Source organism: Phoenix dactylifera, chromosome 16, assembly GCF_051530095.1.
Source record: "Phoenix dactylifera cultivar Ajwa chromosome 16, Ajwa_hap1_PhDact_Kaust_v1.1, whole genome shotgun sequence".
Lineage (NCBI taxonomy): Eukaryota > Viridiplantae > Streptophyta > Magnoliopsida > Arecales > Arecaceae > Phoenix > Phoenix dactylifera.
In genome coordinates this window covers 2,435,360-2,453,037 of record NC_143205.1, presented here as the reverse complement: position 1 = coordinate 2,453,037, position 17,678 = coordinate 2,435,360, and the positions used below count along the sequence as shown (strand labels likewise).

The following is a 17,678-nucleotide window of genomic DNA, read 5'->3' as shown; positions in this document are numbered from 1 at the left end:
GATGACAACAATCGTGGACATAAATTGACCACCTAATTTGTTAATATATATATAAGGACCATTGATAGGAAGTGACAATTAGGAATCATGGCATCTAGCATGGAGCACTGCAAGTATAGTGGTATTGATTTTTTGAATTGAGAACTAGGACCTCAGCCAAGATCGATGTGAGGCAAGACCTTGGATTGTAAATTTTTGATATTTTTTGTTTGCTTCACATTGTGTTGATGTTTTATATTTTATTCCATATTATTTTTATTTTATTTTTGTTTCAGCTTTTATTTGTATTCCTATTCTGTATTTCATGAATATATATCTATTTCTTTTGGTAAGTCTTGTCTTTTTCTTAACATGCATTTCATGTGTTGATTTGCTATTGTATACACTATATACACACATGTATATGCATGTATATACACACAAAACTACATGTATCTATTATGCAAAGATAAGAACTTTTGTAGTCAAAACACGTGAAACTGACTCCAAAGCATGAAACCTTGACTAAGGTAGTGTTTGCTTGGGGAATAAGTTGGGGGATATCCTCCCACTTGCCCCACTTATTCCACCAAACAACATTTTGGCACCGACAAAGCAGGCTTATTCCCTTGTCATGATGTCCTAGGAGATATCCCTCCGACTTACATCATAAGCTCATTCGATGGTGGAGATCTGATAGGCTCATTGCACAGAACTGAGAAGAAACTTATTCCTCCTAATTACCATATTACGCCTCCAATTACTCTTTTGCCCCCATTCACTCTCCAAATACCAAAAAAAAAGTAGGAGAGCAATTCTATCCTTGTGATAAAATCTAAATCATCACGAAATCCAATGCATACTAAATGCACTTCAATCCCTACCCTCATCCCTTCCCACTTATTCATCCAACCGAATGCCAACAAGCATGTATCCCCTCTACGGTACCCAAATAACTTTTCCTTATTTCCACAAAATTTATTCTGCAAACAGATGCAACTAAGGATGTAAGGTATTGCTCTAAATATGTAAGACAAAAATCAACCAGTGTATCTCATCATATTCCTCCCCTTTTCTGTTTTGGCTTTTACAGTCCTAATTTCTCTCTATCTTAGAAATCTTCATTTTTCGGAAATCTCAATAAACTTAATCTTTATCCCTTAATAATTTTAGAGTTTTAAAACTTTAAAAGATAAGGAGTTTGGAAGAAAAATAGTAAACAAATCATAACCATCTATACTTTTAGGATTTCAATGTATGTGCTCTCACTTCCATAGCACGTGCTACAAAGCATGTACATATGTGAATATATTTATACCTATGAACAAACATGAATATACATACACATCTGTGTATATGCGTTTGCATGCATGCATATATACAACACAACAATATAGCACATGTTTTACTTAGGCATAGAAATATGGAAGCTAACAAGCTTCTATGTCCTCATATTCAAAGCATTTCTCCTAGCAAAGAAAAAGGTCCAAAACTTAAGTACTAGTTTTAATTTGATTTATTTCCCCTATGTATAGCTTTAAACAATTCATCAACTTTGATTTTATTTCCCCTAAGTAAATCAATTATAAAGAGCAAATTATTGCATTTAATCAAGGTAGAAAGAATTGACCTACATCTTAACACAGTCTTGTACATAATCTTTTTCAAAGGACCTGGAATCAAATCCAATCATGCTTCATGGAATGGGCTTATTAGAATTTAATATGCTGCACAAGTATTGGTTGAGACTGGTGTGGCAAAGGTGTAAAAATTTGGTTTTGGTGAGGTCAACCAAGTTTCGGTCTCTACAATTTCAGCGATTTTGGTAGTTTAAGCGATTTTAGTAGTTTAAGCGATTTTGGTAGTTTAATAAGTTTTAGTAGAATTCTAGTCAAAGTTTCAGGGTTTTGGTAAAAAAATATAAGGAAAATGTAAAGGAAGCTAAGATAATTACAAAATATTGAAGTATTTTTCTACTGGTGAAATCATTGGATTTATAGTGTCAGAGTTTTCTCCTATCAGATTACTTTTACTGAAACGAAATCAGTCTTTTTCCAAGCTAATTGTGCTTGTCAATCCAAGCATGGCTAAATTATCAAAGCTGTAGCACTCAAAAATAAACTAATAAACTTATACCAACATTAGCATAACCAGAACCAATAAGCCATATGCAATCTATTAGGGCGGTCAAACTCCACCACCCTCATCTGCTTCCATTATCTTTTCTAACTCATATTATTCCATAATTCCCCTTGTGTCCACATCATTCTCACAAATTCACATCCTTCATCATAGCTATCAGAGATCTAAACCAAACCAAATTTCAAACAGATGATCTACATTATAAGTATGATCAGAACAACACCACCATCAACGAACGATAAAGAGAAAGACAAAGGAAGATGGAGACAAAGAGAAAAGGGGTTTCAATTACCCGAAGGTGAAGAGGATGCAACGAGCGGAGATCCTGGTGACCCACATGATCCGGCTCCGCCACCGGGGCATCGGGCTCTGTTTGTCCTTCCACCCCTGCAGCGCCAGCTTGGTTGCCAGGAATCCCACCGCAAGGGCGAGCCCGAAGAGCACCAGCCGCGCGAGGGCGACGGGCAAGCAAAGGACCACCTTGAACCACTCATAGCCCCCGGCAATAGACGGCGTGTGGTTGCGGAAGGGATCGACGGGGATCGGCCGGGGCAGGGCCAGCGGGGGCGCGCCCAGAAACTCGAAGGGGTTCTCCGGCGGTCCGGCGGGGCGGCGCTCGCAGTCGATGTCGAGGATGACATCGGAATCGCGTCCACCGCCGGGGAGGAGAGGGGTGCGGAGGTCGCCGTTGGAGTTCGCCATTGAAGCTCAAGGAGCGAATTTCGGGGGAGATAAAGAAGAGATGGCGAGATGAGGACGATCAGAGACGGAGAGAAGAGATGAGGAAAGTTCGGACAGAATAAATAGTAACAGTGGTTTATTTGGGTTTTTTCTTTTTTGGTATATATACATATTTGGTGTCTTTCAATCGTCGTGTTTCTCGGGATGCGAATAAGACGTCGACGACGATGATGATGCCGATCATGTGGGCGTCTACGATTTGCGCCGGGGGGGATGGAAAGCTCCGAAAACGTGTCATCGTTCAATGGTTTCTCTTTCACACTTACCAAAGATAGAATCGAGTGGATTGACCTAATCTGAGTCTCCTGTTTTTTTGGAATTGTGCCCGTTGGCCCGCCAGCCCTCACCTTCTGATAGCCTGTCCAAATCCCATTTCTGAATAAAAAAACTAAAATTTATGAAGGTTTTTTCCTCTTCCGCATGCTACAATGAGAAGGGACTAGGTTTCTATAGATCACACCCAAATAAATTGGTCCAACATAATCTTCAAATCAAGGATATTGTTCTAAAGAAGAAAAAAAAGAAAAAGAAGGGGGGGATAATCTTCAAATCAAGCTATATCATTTATGTGCTCCTTGCATGTGAATTTGGATATTTTATCTTCTAAACACAACTTTTGACATAAAAATGCCTTTTTAAGTTCAAGGTAATAATATCTGATCTAAATTAGAGAACTCACATTACCAAATCTTCGGCCGTTGTGATCCAAATTCAAGTAGCATTTCGGCTTCAATTTTGTAAGCACAGGAAATCCATATCATGACCACATATATATACTAAAACTCTATAAACAAAAAAAGTAATTAGCTCACAAATCTTAAGTCTATATACATATTCCCCATCCTAATCTCCTCTGCCTTTTAATTCTTACAATCTTTTTAAACTTGTTCGCCTAGACCTCATGCCTCTCTTTCTTCCTCTTTCTGATGAAATTATAACCATTCTACTTGCCTAGGTAAAAAGCAACCTTGATGATTGATAGTTTAACCTAAATCTTATTGTTTCCTTAAATTAAAAGTTATCTACCACTTTATCAACTTTTAGAATTGATACAGCTGCCTTCATCAAACAAAAAGAATAACAACCTTGGAAATCTTTAGGGGCAGCAAGTAATTGGATCAAGGGTGTGTTATCACCATCTATTTCTTAAAAGGTATAAAAATAGAAAAATATAAAAAAATGAACGTCAAAAAGGCTAAACTAACTAATCTTAAAATATTAGGCAGAATTTAAGCTAAACCTAGAATTAAGAAAGCAAAATAATTCTAGAAACTAAGGTCTAAGGAAGCTAAATGAACAAATATCCCTAAAGATTACTATAGCTTACCACCTCATTACCAAGGGAGCTTCGTCATTGCCAAGAAATCCACCAACTGATGCCATCATAGCATGTTACAAACATGGACTCAACCATCTAGCCTTCTCGTCATTCCCCAAAATCCATCAAGGCTTACACAAAATCCAACATGCAAAAAAACTTAAGAACAAACATGAGTTAATATGCACTCAAAAGAAAGCAAACTTTATTAATGTGCCAAAACAGGGGGTACATAGGAGGCATTTATAGGATTTGAGGTTTGTTGCCACTAGAAACCGGCCCGACCTAGGGGCTAAGTTAAAGGGGTTGCTGGAGATCTCGGCTCGTCTGCCATCCGGATCAGAGAGATGGATGGGTTGTTGCATGCCTCCACGTGATAGTTCGATGATTGCTGCACTCGATCAGCAATGATCTCGACGCCAAGCACCCATAAGTTGGTATTGGATGGTGGAGGTATGGCTTCAACAAGTGCTCCAATGCTGGCTTCGATCTAAAATAGTAAAACATAGAAGTCCATACACCGGAGCATGTCTAACGGGGGGACCCTTCAATATTTAAGCCAAACACATCTCTCAAGAAATAAGAGGAGGCCTGGGAGGGGCAGACAAGTAGCATAAAAAAGTCAAAAGAGAACTTACCTAGAAGTCCTCAAGGAATGTAATATATAAGCAAGAGATGATGTCCGCAGCTCAGTAGTTTGGGGTTATTTTTTGGAGAGTGGCTGGAAAGTTGGATAAATTACTACATCAATTGCCTCCTGGAGCATCATGAGGGCCCTGAAGCTCTCCAGATGGTCTAGAGGGTCAGTCGTCCCATCGTAGGTCTCCAGCTGGACCATCTTGAAATGGGGAGGAAGGGGTTCCTCCATGATCTTCACCAAAAATGGAGAGTCAGCTGTGAAGTCAACACCATCCTCGAGCTCGGCATTGCAGCCTCTCAGAGCCTTGAGGTAGCGATCCATTTTCTTGAACTTAAGGTCAACCTCTCTCCTAGAGATCTCTCTGATTGGTGGTGGGACGAAAATCCTGGCATCGATCCCTTCCAAGATTGCGAGCTCAGGGATAGGCTTCTCCTTTCTTGCCCTGTGCCCCGTGAGTGAGAATAATGACTGTGTTGAGACTATAATAGACTCTAAGGACGAGAATGACAACTTGGCTACATCGGGTCCTCCTGATCTCTCTATGCACGAGTTTGCTGCAGCGACTGTTACAGCTGCGATTGCTGTTGCTGCTGATGGTGGTGGTTAGCATCCATCTATTATAGGTTATGGATGGTGATGGTCAATGTGTGAACTTGCTGCATGAGTAAACAGAATTGCTAAGCAGTAACCAACAAGTCAGGCTATGGCGCTTGCGAAGGGGGGCTCTGAGGGCTCTGTAAAGAGCTATCAAACTCCAAGGCTGCATCATGCTAAACGGTTGCAATCCCTACCTATCTTCTTCTTGACTCATAGCTATGTGTCGCCAGCTTGATTGATCAAACTTCCAAAGATGGAATTAGGATCCTTCCTTTAGCACCAATCTATTGCTGCTGGAAACTGGCCTGACCCAAGTGCCAAGTTAATAAGGTCGCTAGATATCTCAGCTCGTCTGCCATCCGGAGTAGAGAGATTAGATGGGGTCACTGCATGCCTTCGTGACAATGGTTTGGTGGCCACTGTGCTCGATCAATGATGACCCGATGCTGAGCACCCATGAGTTGGCATTGGATAGTAGAGAAATAGCTTTGACTGGTCTCCAACACTATTTCCAACCTAAAATAGCAAAAATAAAGAAGTCCACCTACCGGAGCATGTCCGATAGGGGACCTTCTGATGCCTAGGTCAAACATAGCTCTTAGAGAGGGACAGAGGTAGCATAAGAGAGTCAAAAGAGAACTTACATAGATGGCCCTCAGGAGTGTAGTAAATAGGTGAGGGTTGAAGCGCGCCACTGAATAGTTTGGGGCTATATGTTAGTTTGAGCCAATGAGTATCGCATTTGTTAGAAAATAATTAGAGATCACGGTCGAGTTGCTTCCAGATGAAGGTAAAGTTTGAAATGCGGAGAACTCTTCGCATGCCTTTTGGGTTAGCCACATGGCAAGCTTTGACTGGTCAGCTTGCAGCTGGGGGGCAAACTTTCATTGGTTGGTTTGCCTCGTCAGATTCCGAAGTGTATTGAAGTTCTTTACAATGGTAAAGATAAATGGGCACTCTCATAGTTTTGAAAAGAACAAGAAAACTAAGTTCTTAGAGCACTAGATTAAGTAACATCACCATAAAGGCATTTCTAGAAGTAAAATAGATCTAACTGCGCATTTACAGTCATCCAATTTGATATAGTGGTGCATTAAACACCTTCAGATACCTTCTTCTTTGACCTAGACTCGAACTATGATAACTTTAAGGCTTATGGGACTCAATCTGGATTTGATAGTTGGGTTTGCCACTGTTAGAATGACTCATACGGCATAATAGTTGTCATCCAATATCTAATGGTACTATCCTTGCTATATGACTTCTGCTCCCGAACTATGCTAACACTAGTTCAATATTTTGCTTATAACCTTCTCATCCAAGCCTCGACTAAAATGATTCAGGTGGATTGAGAATCTTACTCAATGTTCGATGTAAAATCTAAATTCAATCTGTGTTGATCAAGATAAATGCATCTTTCAGAAAGATATGCATAGAACTATTTCTAGCACTATGACATGATCTATCATTGCCCAAGTTTAGAAAATTTATTAAACATTTGTGAGTCAAGTGTAATCTTGTGTACTTCATTACTCAAGTCTTAGTTAGGTCCACAGATTGACTAGAGGCCTAGACCCATGGTCATACTTTCAATGCATCCATGACTACTTCCTTCCTAAGGTTTCGGACCTTTTATTTTAATCTATTGAGACATTTGTTAATAGAGTGTGATGTATGAAGGTCCAAGGTTAAGAAACCATAGAGTTAAGCATGTTTAGCCTACATCATAAGGTAAGACCAAGAATACACCCAGAGAATGTAAGTATCCCAGCACTACCCTAGTTTATACAATACATGTACTTCTAAGATTTGGAATACACTGTGAATACCTACTAAATTGGTGTTCACCGTGTAGCTCCCCAATCTAAAATCTAATTATTCAAGTTCCAAATCTAAACAAGCCAATAGTCTAAAGGGCTAATCTATAAGGCTCAAGAACTCCTTGATGGATAATCTTGAAGACATGGAGACTTATGCAATCTCATTTAAGTTGGGCGAAGTTTGTTGCATTACATATAAAGATAGGTCATAATATGAAAAAATACAAAAATATCCTATATATGAAACTATATATTACATACATATTGTTAGCATCCCAAAATCTAAGCTGGGTTGAAAAGCATGCACAAATTTGAACATATATCATGAAATTGAGCAGAAATGAGCTCTTTACTGAACATGTTTGCCAGCTATTCCAAGCAAGAAACATACCTAACCACAAGAATACCCGAGGTAACATATTCACAAACAAAGTAGATATAAATTTCCATATGCTTAGTCGCGCATAATGCACCATATTTGCAATAAAGTAGCACTAGTGTTGTCATAGAGAGCAGAATAGGTGGAGACATGAAATTATATAAATCACGCAATAAATTTTGGAGCCAATAGCTTTCGGCGTAACATAATCTTCACAAAATTAAATTGGAGCCAAGAAAAATACAGTACCTCATTGTGGAATAACAAGTGTTTGAATAATTAGCCTAGTTAGAATTTAAATATTTTGTACTTCTATCAGAAGATCCCTAATAAGATTGATGACTACAACATAATGTGCCTTTACATCACATCCTTGCTCAATTGACATATCGGGGACACATGTCTAGATTAGGAATATGGTGAAGTGGGAACAAATACAATGGGCATTCCAAGAGTTGAGACTGGATGGGCGCTATATAGGAGCCGGATCAAAGATATTTTGGGAGAGGCCAAATCAAAAAAATCCCACTAGAGGTTGAATATGTGGAATGACATTATGCTGATAGGAGCAGGCCGAATAGAGATACAGGTTCAATTGATAGAGTATGCATGATAGGTAGTATAGAGCCAATCGGCTTGACAGGTGGTATCAAGTTAGGATGTGGAGTAGTGGGAGACAACTGGTGTTAGTTACTGCAACTGCTAGGAGTGGAAGTAGATGTAGGCAACAATTATAATGGGCAGTTATCTTATTTTAGTATTGATGTAGGACAAATTCCTTCCATGAAACAAAATCGTGGAACATGAGAATCGAGCGAGGACATTGCAATTATGAAGACTTTATTCCTCTTCTCCGTGGGTGTGTTTGTATCTATCTCACTCAAGGAGAGATCAATCCCACACTCCAGGAGAGTCGAATCAGATTAGTTTGCTTTTGAATTTTAGTTTAATCAAGCTGGTTTAGAGTTTTTGTTTTGCTGAATTCAGTCATATTTTGGTTCTGAATTTAGTTGGGATTAAGAGTCTTTGTTGATTTAGAATTTGCTTTGTGTTACGTCCCATTGTTTAGGTTTAGGGTGAGTCTGTAATCCTATAAAAGGATTGCTAGAAGAGCTGTGCTCTTCTTCTTGTTATTTTGATGTTTTCAGCCGCCATTAAGAAAGAAATGAAAGCTCTGTTTCTTGGAGCATTTGAATCTCCTGTTTTTCAAATCCTTTGAACCAGGTTCATTGCAGGAAGATTGATCATCTTCACTATTGTTTCTGCTCTGTTTTGAGCCAGCAAACAGCCACTTTTGGGATTCAAAGCTTAGCCCATGATCTAAGTTTCTATTCCTTAAATTCAGCCGGGCTTGTGAGTCCAACTTCCATGCTTTTCCGCATCATTTGGTATTAGAGTGGGTCTCTCCTGCTTCGATAGCGAACGACAGCGTCGGTAGCGTCCATCCCATTGACAGTGATCATGGGATGCCAGCCCTTTGGGCAACGGTTCACGACCTTGAAAGCACGGTGCGGAACATCTTGTAGATGCTCAACGAGTTGCAGATCAAAAATACAATGGAACCCAACCAGAATCGAGTGCAGGCCAACGAGAACTTTCCTCATGGTCCACCAGTGCCGGCGTGTGACCTTCCCCATCGGCGTAGGCAGCATGTCTACCCGGAGTCGTCCGACGAAGAAGATAAAGGATTGGCCTTCGGCGAGTTCAACGGGCTGCAACAAAGGCACAACACAAATTCCGCAGGTTATAGATCCAAAAGGATTGAACGGAACCGTGTCACCTCCGATTATCGTTTGAAGCTAGATCTTCCTACTTTCAATGGCAATCTACACATCGAAGGTTTTCTGGATTGGATGGCTGAGGTCAAAAAGTTCTTCGATTACATGGAGATCCCAGATCAGGAGAAGATGAAGCTTGTTGCATACAAATTAAAAGGTGGAGCATCTGCATGGTAGGAGTAATTACAACACAATCGTATGCGGCAAGAAAGATGCAGGTCATCACTTGGCGCAAGATGAAGCAGCATCTGCATGGTCAATTTTTCTTGTCCGACTACGAGCAAACGCTATATAACCAGTATCAAAATTACTGACAGGGTCCTCGGACGGTGACCGAGTACACCTATGAATTCAACCATCTCAACGCCCGTAACAATCTGACGGAGATGGAAAATTAGGAGGTGGCAAGGTACATCGGAGGATTGAAGCCAACTATCCGAGATTAGGTGGATCTACATCCGGTGTGGAGCCTATCTGAAGCCACAAGTTTGGCCATAAAACTCGAGGGACATGCGGCACGGAAATTGAGCCAGTTTCAGCCCACGATTCGGGCATCTTCACACTCCACCATGGTAAAGCAGAAGGCCATTGATGTGGTGGCCACTTTGGGCCAACCGCCACCAACATCCACGACCAGAAGTGCTCAAAATTTTAGCAAATAGCTGGAGGCACCGAAAGGTAGCAGCAACTCCTACGAAAAGTCTATGCCCGTCAAATGTTATAGGTGTCAGGAGGTTCGGCATCGATCTAATGAGTGTCCAAAGTGGCGATCAGTCTATATGAATGAGACAGCTGAAGAAGAAGGAAAAATCCACAAGGATGAAGGGCAAGAAGATGAGGAGTAGTCCGAGGATGACAACATTATGGTGACGACACATGATCATGGGACTCCAGCTACCTTTGTAGTTCAGCATATATTATTCTGTCCAAGAAGAGAGGAGATATCGCAATGCCATAGCATCTTCAAGACCCATTGTACAATCAATAATATGGTGTGCCACATGATCATCGATGGTGGCAGCAGCGAGAATATTGTCTCTTCAGCACTGGTCCACGCCATGAAGTTGAAGACGGACAAACACCTGTCGCCTTACAAGATCGGGCGGATCAAGAAAGGTGCAGAAATAAGAGTGGATAAGGTTTGTAGGGTGCCATTGTCCATTGGGCGGTACTACAAGGACGAGGTAGTGTGCGATGTGGTCGACATGAATGCATGTCATATGCTACTCGGACATCCGTGGCAATATGACACAGACGTGACATATAGGGGTCGAGATAACACTTACCTATTTCGATGGCACGGTAAGAAAATTCTTCTAGTGCCGATAAATGAAAGACCTACTCCCAAAGCTTCTAAAGTGGAGGAAAAATCTTTCCTCATGGTCCCAGAAGAGCAGTTTGTGGAAGATCTCAAGGAGACTAACGAGATCGTGGTGTTGGTCGACAAAGGAGAGGACACCCCTACCCCACAACAAGTATCGAAAGACTTTAGTGTGATGAACCAGATTTTGAACATCTGTGTCATTGAAGAGAACAATACCGGCAACGCAGCAGCCACCCTCATGGCTAGCCTCGCGCCAAAAGCCAAGATGCTCAGGGGTGGCAGGTGGAAAGAGGAGGAACCGGCTATTCTTGTCCTAGAGGACATTATTAGCATCAAGCATGGGGATATCATCCCTGCGGATGCCCGTCTCCTTGATGGAGATCTACTGAAAATTGATCAGTCTGCCCATACTGAAGAATCGCTATCTGTTGCCAAAGGTTCAGGTGATGGTGTATACTCTGGTTCCATATGCAAGCAAGGTGAGATCGAGGTTGTCGTTATTGCTATGGGTGTTTAAACTTTCTTTGGCAAGGTTGCCCATCTTGTGGACTCGACGAACCAAGTTGGTCACTTCCAAAAGGTCTTGACTGCAAGGGGAATGTGTATCAAGATTATTGTTATGCATCCAATCCAAGACAGGGCCTATCTCCCTGAAATTGATAATCTCTTGGTTCTGCTTATTGGAGGGAACCTCATAGCCATGCCCACAGTTCTGGCTGTGACGATGGCTATTGGCTCTCATGCCTGGCTCAGCAGGGGCCAGGGAGCCATTACAAAGAGAAGGACTGCAATTGAAGAAATGGCCAATGTGGATGTGCTTTGCTGTGACGAAAGAGGAACTCTTACTCTGAACAAGCTAACAGTGGACAACAACTTTATTGAGGTTTTTGCAAAAGGTGTAACCTTAGACACTGTAATTCTAATGGCTGCTAGAGCCTCAAAAACTGAGAAGCCGTTGTATCCAAACATTAACTCGAGGGCGAGTTATCTTCAAGTGGAGGGGACTAATGCAGGACAGATTTCTTCCACGGAACAGAGCTGTGGAACAGAGGAATCGAGGGAGGACATTGCAGTTATGAAGATTTGATTCCTCTTCTTCGTGGGGGTGTTTGGATCAATCTCACTCAAGGAGAGATCAATCCCACGCTCCAAAAGAGTCGAATCAGATTAGTTTGCTTCTGAATTTTGGTTTAATCAAGCCAGTTTAGAGTCTTTGTTTAGTTGTTAAGTTTAGTCTTGTTTTGGTTCTGAATTTAGTTGGGATTAAGAGTCCTTGTTGATTTAGGATTTGCTTTGTGTTGAGTCCCATTGTTTAGCTTTAGGATGAGCCTATAATCCTATAAAAGGATTGCTAGAAGAGTCGTGCTCTTCTTCTTCTTATTTTGATGTTTTCAGCCGCCATTAAGAAAGGAATAAAAGCTCTGTTTCATGGAGCATTTGAATCCCTTGTTTTTCGAATCTTTTGAACCAGGTTCCTTGCAGGAGGATTGATCATCTTCACCACTATTTCTGCTCTATTTCGAGCCAGCAAACAACCACTTTTGGGATTCAAAGCTTAGCCCATGATCTGAGTTTCTATTCCTTAAATTCAGCCGGGCTTGTGAATCCAACTTCCACGCTTCCCCGCATCAAGTATAAATATTGGATTTGCACTCTGTATCAGAATTATTTGATAATCAATCCAATAAATTTTATCTTTTATCTTTAATCTAGTTTTTATCCTAGGAGCACGCGTAACTTAACTTTTTATTATAATCCAGCGCGCTCAGTGCTATACTCCCTTATCCACCTTCAAATGGTGGTAAAAGTTCTTGAAGGTTAAACCATCTAGATTCATGCTACTCTCTATCCTTCATTCAATCCTCCTCATTATCTTTCTAATTGATTAGATGTCAATGGCATGCCCATGCACACCAACCTCATTACTATGGAAGATTAAATGCCTTTCTCCACCAGTCAACTAAGTTTTCTGCAACCCCGAGTTTTTTGGTGTTGGCATAGATGGGATGCAAAATGCCAAAAGTAATGTTAATTTCAACAGTAATGTAAATTTCTCTTAATAGCTTATAAATGATCTTTTCGTGGAGCATAAATTTATGAAATCTAATTAATGGTGAATGCAATCAAGTTTGGTGAAAATGAGGTATTGAAAAGCTCCAGTAATACGGTGATCTATCGATAAACCTAATTAATAGTAAAAGAAATATCATGCCCGATGAAGGCGAGATAATGAATAGCTTCAACAATACTACTTTATGCGGTGGCAGTAGATAATGAAGCACTTGTTGATTGTAAGAGACCAATTTTTAGGGCTAACAAGAGTGGCCACAAGTTTAGCATCTCACAAACATCAACTACATCGAAGCAAGTCTATAGCACACTTTGTTTAATGAAGAAATAAACCCTTGTCATTAAATGAAGCAAAGGTGCCCCAAAAATAATCAAGGGCCAAAAGTTATCATGGCAAAGTCAAATTTGAGCCTCAAAATAAATCATGGCAGTAAATCGTTAATGCCAAAATAACAAATTTTTTGTCATGAAAAAAATTACTTTCCTAGCAAAAAAAAATAATGCACGCGACCCTCAAAGCTAACTTTTTGAGATAAAATAGATGTTTAGGCAATGTTGTTTGCTCAATTTTAGTGACAAAATATTTTATCACGAATTATATATGTGTTAGCAACAAATTTATTTCATTACAAAATAATATTTTGCGACGAATTACTATTTTCAACGATAAGGCATTGGCATCTGAGAATCTAACCATGGCTAATGGGAGATGGGTTTAAAAGTTGCTAAAGTTTTTTATTCCCACTGGATGATGTTGCAAGCTATTATTAGGTAGTCTATATTCCTAGTTTGTACAACCGTCCTATCTAATAATTTCTTGAGTCCACACAAATAAATATGGACAAAATCTTCTCCTATTTCTGCTACCATTTCAGCATTATGCAACATTGTTCTGTTCATTTGTAGCTTAGAGAATTTCTCCTTTCTTTCTTTCTTTATGGCAAGCGGACAGACAATCTCAAGAGCATCCAGAAAACGCATGTGAATGGAAACATTAGTTCACCTTCCTACCATTCAAATTAACACGAAACTCTCATCTCACTACGCTTCAAAACCTCCATAGGCGCACCGTTCGTCTGGGCCCGGGCAATTTAGTAGCTGTGCGAGTGCCATCTTATCTTCCTGCATGGACAGCTCTTGTCATATCACGCAGGAGATCCAATTGGATTGAGTAATTCTAAGCTACAGGATTTCCTTCAACTATTTACACAATCGGTTCTTTTTACAGCACAATTTTATGCGAATGTATACACCATGGTTTATGGAGCAGAATTCAATATTTTAAAGAATCAGCAATGGACTCTGCTTTTCTTTCCCCCTTTTTAACCCAAGGCTACTCGATCACCAGAGTTTAGATTGCTGGAGCATTTCATCACCTCGCTGCTACTGCGGTTGCCCGGCGGATTCCCGGTACTTCTCGTGGAAGTCGAAGTCATGCGGCCAGGGGATCAAGCTTCGGGTCGGGAAGCAGCAGTCGCAGTCCACCGGGCACCGCTGCGGCCACTCCCACGACGACCCCGGCGGCGGCGGCGGCAGCGGCGACTCCCCGGGCTCCCCCCGCCCCCCCGAAGCCGCGTCACGAAGCGGCCCCCAGCACTCCACCCGGTTGAACTCCGGCAGGTTAGAGTGGAAATAGACCCACACCAGAGCCTCCTCCAGTTCCGGGTAATTGTTGAGCAGATTCCTATCTCCATGAACAAACGCCTCCAACACCTACAAATTAAAACGCACATCAAATAACAACAGAATCCGAAAGAGAAAGGACATAGTCCAAGGATGTTAAAAAAATAAAAATAAAAAAAGGGCAAAGAGAATTGTATTTTTAGAAGTAGCATTTATATAGGATTAAACCAATTAAGCTTGGCACAATCAATTATAAAACAATTGAGATAAAATTTGATAAAGCTGGCTAAATTTGGTATAATCCATCAATCAATGATTCTAACAAATTGAATGAGGACGCACTACTGGGAGTTCCTTGCAGAAGATGTAGTGACGGAGGTTGGCGATGAGGTCGAGGAGGAAGTGGCCGCCGCTGATATGGCAGTGGACGTGGAGGGACATCTTGCCCTGGACCTTCTTCCACTCTGCCACCACCTCATCCCTCTGAAGCCGGTTGTACCAGCCCTTGAGCTGTTGTTGGATTATGCAAATAACCGAGTAAGTACAAGTCTCTTTCTTTTTCTTTGGATTCTATGAGTTGAGGAGAAGGGTGGTGGTTGCAATAAAACCTGGGCGCGGTTGATGGTGTTGGAGATGGCGAGGGTGAGCTTGGCGGTGATGTCGCTGTGGGTGAGGGTGTAGGTCCGGGGGAGCTTCCCGGGGTGCTTCTCCTCATCGACTCCGAGGAACGATACCTTCAACTTGGACGCCTCGAAGATCGCCGGCCCAAATAACCTCGCCGCCTATTAGAATCAAATCAAATCATATCAACTCCTCGAGTTAGTTATGTAGAAAGAGGAGACGAGAGGAATTCGAAAAGCTAGCTCACCGGAACGATGGCTCGTTTTCGTCTAGGCCGCTTCCCAAGGAGGAGGAAGGGGGTTCTCTTGAGATCCAAGGAAGAAGGGTGTTGCTTTAATTGGGTAGGAACCAGGAACAGAGTAGTGCTGCACCCCATCCTGTATGGCCTTCAAAATGGGGAAACTGGGAATAGAGCACAAAGAAAACTATAAGAAGAATAGGAAGGAAGAGAAAAATAGCGTGGAAATTGGAGATTCCAAGGCTAGGAGAGAAGTTGGACAGAGTCAAGGCTCTCTCTAATTTTCCACAGATTTGATGGGAGTAGGTTTCTGTCTGGGATACTATCGCGTGTGCCGAGGGCTGAGGCTATAGGATGTAGACGAAATATATGGGAACTGCGGGAGAGATCTAGAGCCTTTGCTTTCTTCGTTGCTTACGGGGAGACGACAGCTCCGGGCATCTCGGTGGGAGTATGCGTGTGGGAATGGTGATCGCGCGAGACTTGGCGGCTGCTTTTTTGTTCTAGCTTTGAAGCAAAACTTCCACGCTGTCTTCATTTTTTCAGCTAAAAGACGAAGAGGCCTTGTCTTGGTGCAACCTGGAGAGTTAAAACCAGCACGTAAAGTAAAACTAAGAGATTTGAGGTTCTGAATGCAAATATACAAAGTAATCTTCTTCTTTTTTTCATACATATCTTTCTAAATATTAAAATTTGCATGAATACCCTTTCAAAATTGATATTTACATGTATACTTTCATAAAATACTTGTTTTACGTATATAGCCTTTATTTTCTTTTTTCTTACATATATACCCATACCTAACGCCGTTAAAAAATTAGTAGTTTAAAATTAAAAATGACTGAAATATCCTTAATGGATAGATATGTAAAAAAAACATTTATAAGGATATATATATATATGTGCAAATAATACTTTGCGAGGGTAATCATGCAATTTCACATATTTACAAGGGTTTACATAAAAAAATCTAATTTTATTTTTTCAATTCATGCAATTTCTATATCAATTTGAAGAGCATTCATGAAAATTTCAATATTTAAAAGAGTATTTATGCAAATATTCACAGATTTTTTCATAAAATCTTTCTAAATAATCTTCTTCTTTTTTCACACATATCTTTCTAAATATTAAAATTTGCATGAATACCCTTTCAAAATTGATATTTACATGTATACTTTCATAAAATACTTGTTTTACGTATATAGCCTTTATTTTCTTTTTTCTTACATATATACCCATACCTAACGCCGTTAAAAAATTAGTAGTTTAAAATTAAAAATGACTAAAATATCCTTAATTGATAGATATGTAAAAAAAACATTTATAAGGATATATATATATATGTAAATAATACTTTGCGAGGGTAATCATGCAATTTCACATATTTAGAAGGGTTTACATAAAAAAATCTAATTTTATTTTTTCAATTCATGCAATTTCTATATCAATTTGAAGGGCGTTCATGAAAATTTCAATATTTAAAAGAGTATTTATGCAAATATTCACAGATTTTTTCATAAAATCTTTCTAAATAATCTTCTTCTTTTTTCATACATATCTTTCTAAATATTAAAATTTGCATGAATACCCTTTCAAAATTGATATTTACATGTATACTTTCATAAAATACTTGTTTTATGTATATAGCCTTTATTTTCTTTTTTCTTACATATATATCCATACCTAACGCCGTTAAAAAATTAGTAGTTTAAAATTAAAAATGACTGAAATATTCTTAATGGATAGATATGCAAAAAAAAATATTTATAAGGATATATATATATATATACAAATAATACTTTGCGAGGGTAATCATGTAATTTCACATATTTAGAAGGGTTTACATAAAAAAATCTAATTTTATTTTTTCAATTCATGCAATTTATATATCAATTTGAAGGGCATTCATGAAAATTTCAATATTCAAAAGAGTATTTATGCAAATATTCAAAGATTTTTTTTTTGTGTGTATACCCTCATAAATATATGAAATTGTATGAATACTCTCCAAAATTGCTATTTGCATGTATACCCTTATAAACATTTTTTTTGTATGTTTACCCATTAATAGTATTTTTGTCATTTCAATTTTAAATCTCTAACTTCTTAACGACGTTAGATGGCATGGGTGCATACGTAAAAAAAGAAAAAGAAAAAAATACATATCAAATAAGTGTTTGACGAGGATATACATACAAATATCGATTTTGGAAGGGTATTTACATAAATTCTAATATTTAGGAGGGTATGTCGCAAAAAATTTCAAAAAAATGTGCTGCCAATCTTATGGTCTGAATTGCTCTGGTTCTAATACAGAACAACTCCTCTAGATGTACTTGAGAATGTTATTATCATATTACTGTTGCCATTAGAATTTGAAGTATAGGTCGAGGTCTGTAAAAAAC

General features: G+C 39.6%; 3 protein-coding genes across 7 annotated transcripts in view; 1 reads left to right on the top strand and 2 right to left on the bottom strand.

Annotated features, from left to right (window-relative positions):
- The window catches only part of LOC103710636 (calcineurin B subunit-like protein), a 30,723-nt gene extending 27,573 nt beyond the window's left edge, over nucleotides 1-3,150 (bottom strand). For all 4 annotated transcript variants that reach the window (XR_015974058.2, XR_005507100.3, XM_008796452.5 and 1 more), the window contains exon 1: nucleotides 2,414-3,150. Coding sequence is in view for 2 of the 4 variants with exons in the window: in XM_008796452.5 (XP_008794674.2) it covers nucleotides 2,414-2,823 (410 nt within the window). In the remaining 2 variants the exon portion in view is untranslated. The remainder of the gene's footprint in view (nucleotides 1-2,413) is intronic.
- A 7,245-nt stretch (nucleotides 3,151-10,395) lies between these two features.
- Nucleotides 10,396-11,846, top strand: LOC103716101 (plasma membrane ATPase 1). Its single transcript, XM_017844948.3, is given in 1 exon segment — nucleotides 10,396-11,846. A coding segment is annotated over 1 exon segment (1,410 nt). The 3' UTR covers nucleotides 11,806-11,846.
- A 2,079-nt stretch (nucleotides 11,847-13,925) lies between these two features.
- LOC103716073 (protein STAY-GREEN 1, chloroplastic-like) lies at nucleotides 13,926-15,749 on the bottom strand. 2 transcript variants are annotated; one of them, XM_008803928.6, is made up of 4 exons: nucleotides 15,280-15,749; nucleotides 15,020-15,193; nucleotides 14,757-14,921; nucleotides 13,926-14,501 (listed from the first exon to the last, which is right to left on the bottom strand). In XM_008803928.6, the coding sequence occupies exons 1-4, from the start codon at nucleotides 15,406-15,408 to the stop codon at nucleotides 14,172-14,174; spliced, it is 798 nt and encodes a 265-aa protein (XP_008802150.1). In that variant the 5' UTR covers nucleotides 15,409-15,749; the 3' UTR covers nucleotides 13,926-14,171. The 2 variants fall into 2 exon arrangements, with proteins under 2 accessions (XP_008802150.1, XP_008802149.1); XM_008803927.6 differs by having other exon boundaries at nucleotides 14,754-14,921; nucleotides 15,280-15,747.
- Between the last annotated feature and the right edge of the window lie 1,929 nt (nucleotides 15,750-17,678).

Bases quoted from the DNA above. Each gene is read 5' to 3' on its own strand.
- LOC103716073 (XM_008803927.6), bottom strand. From the start codon at position 15,408: ATGGGGTGCAGCACTACTCTGTTCCTGGTTCCTACCCAATTAAAGCAA. The intron at 15,194-15,279 runs GTGAGCTAGCTT...TGATTCTAATAG, and splicing joins GAAAACGAGCCATCGTTCCG to GCGGCGAGGTTATTTGGGCC. The intron at 14,922-15,019 runs GTTTTATTGCAA...ATCCAACAACAG, and splicing joins ACACCATCAACCGCGCCCAG to CTCAAGGGCTGGTACAACCG.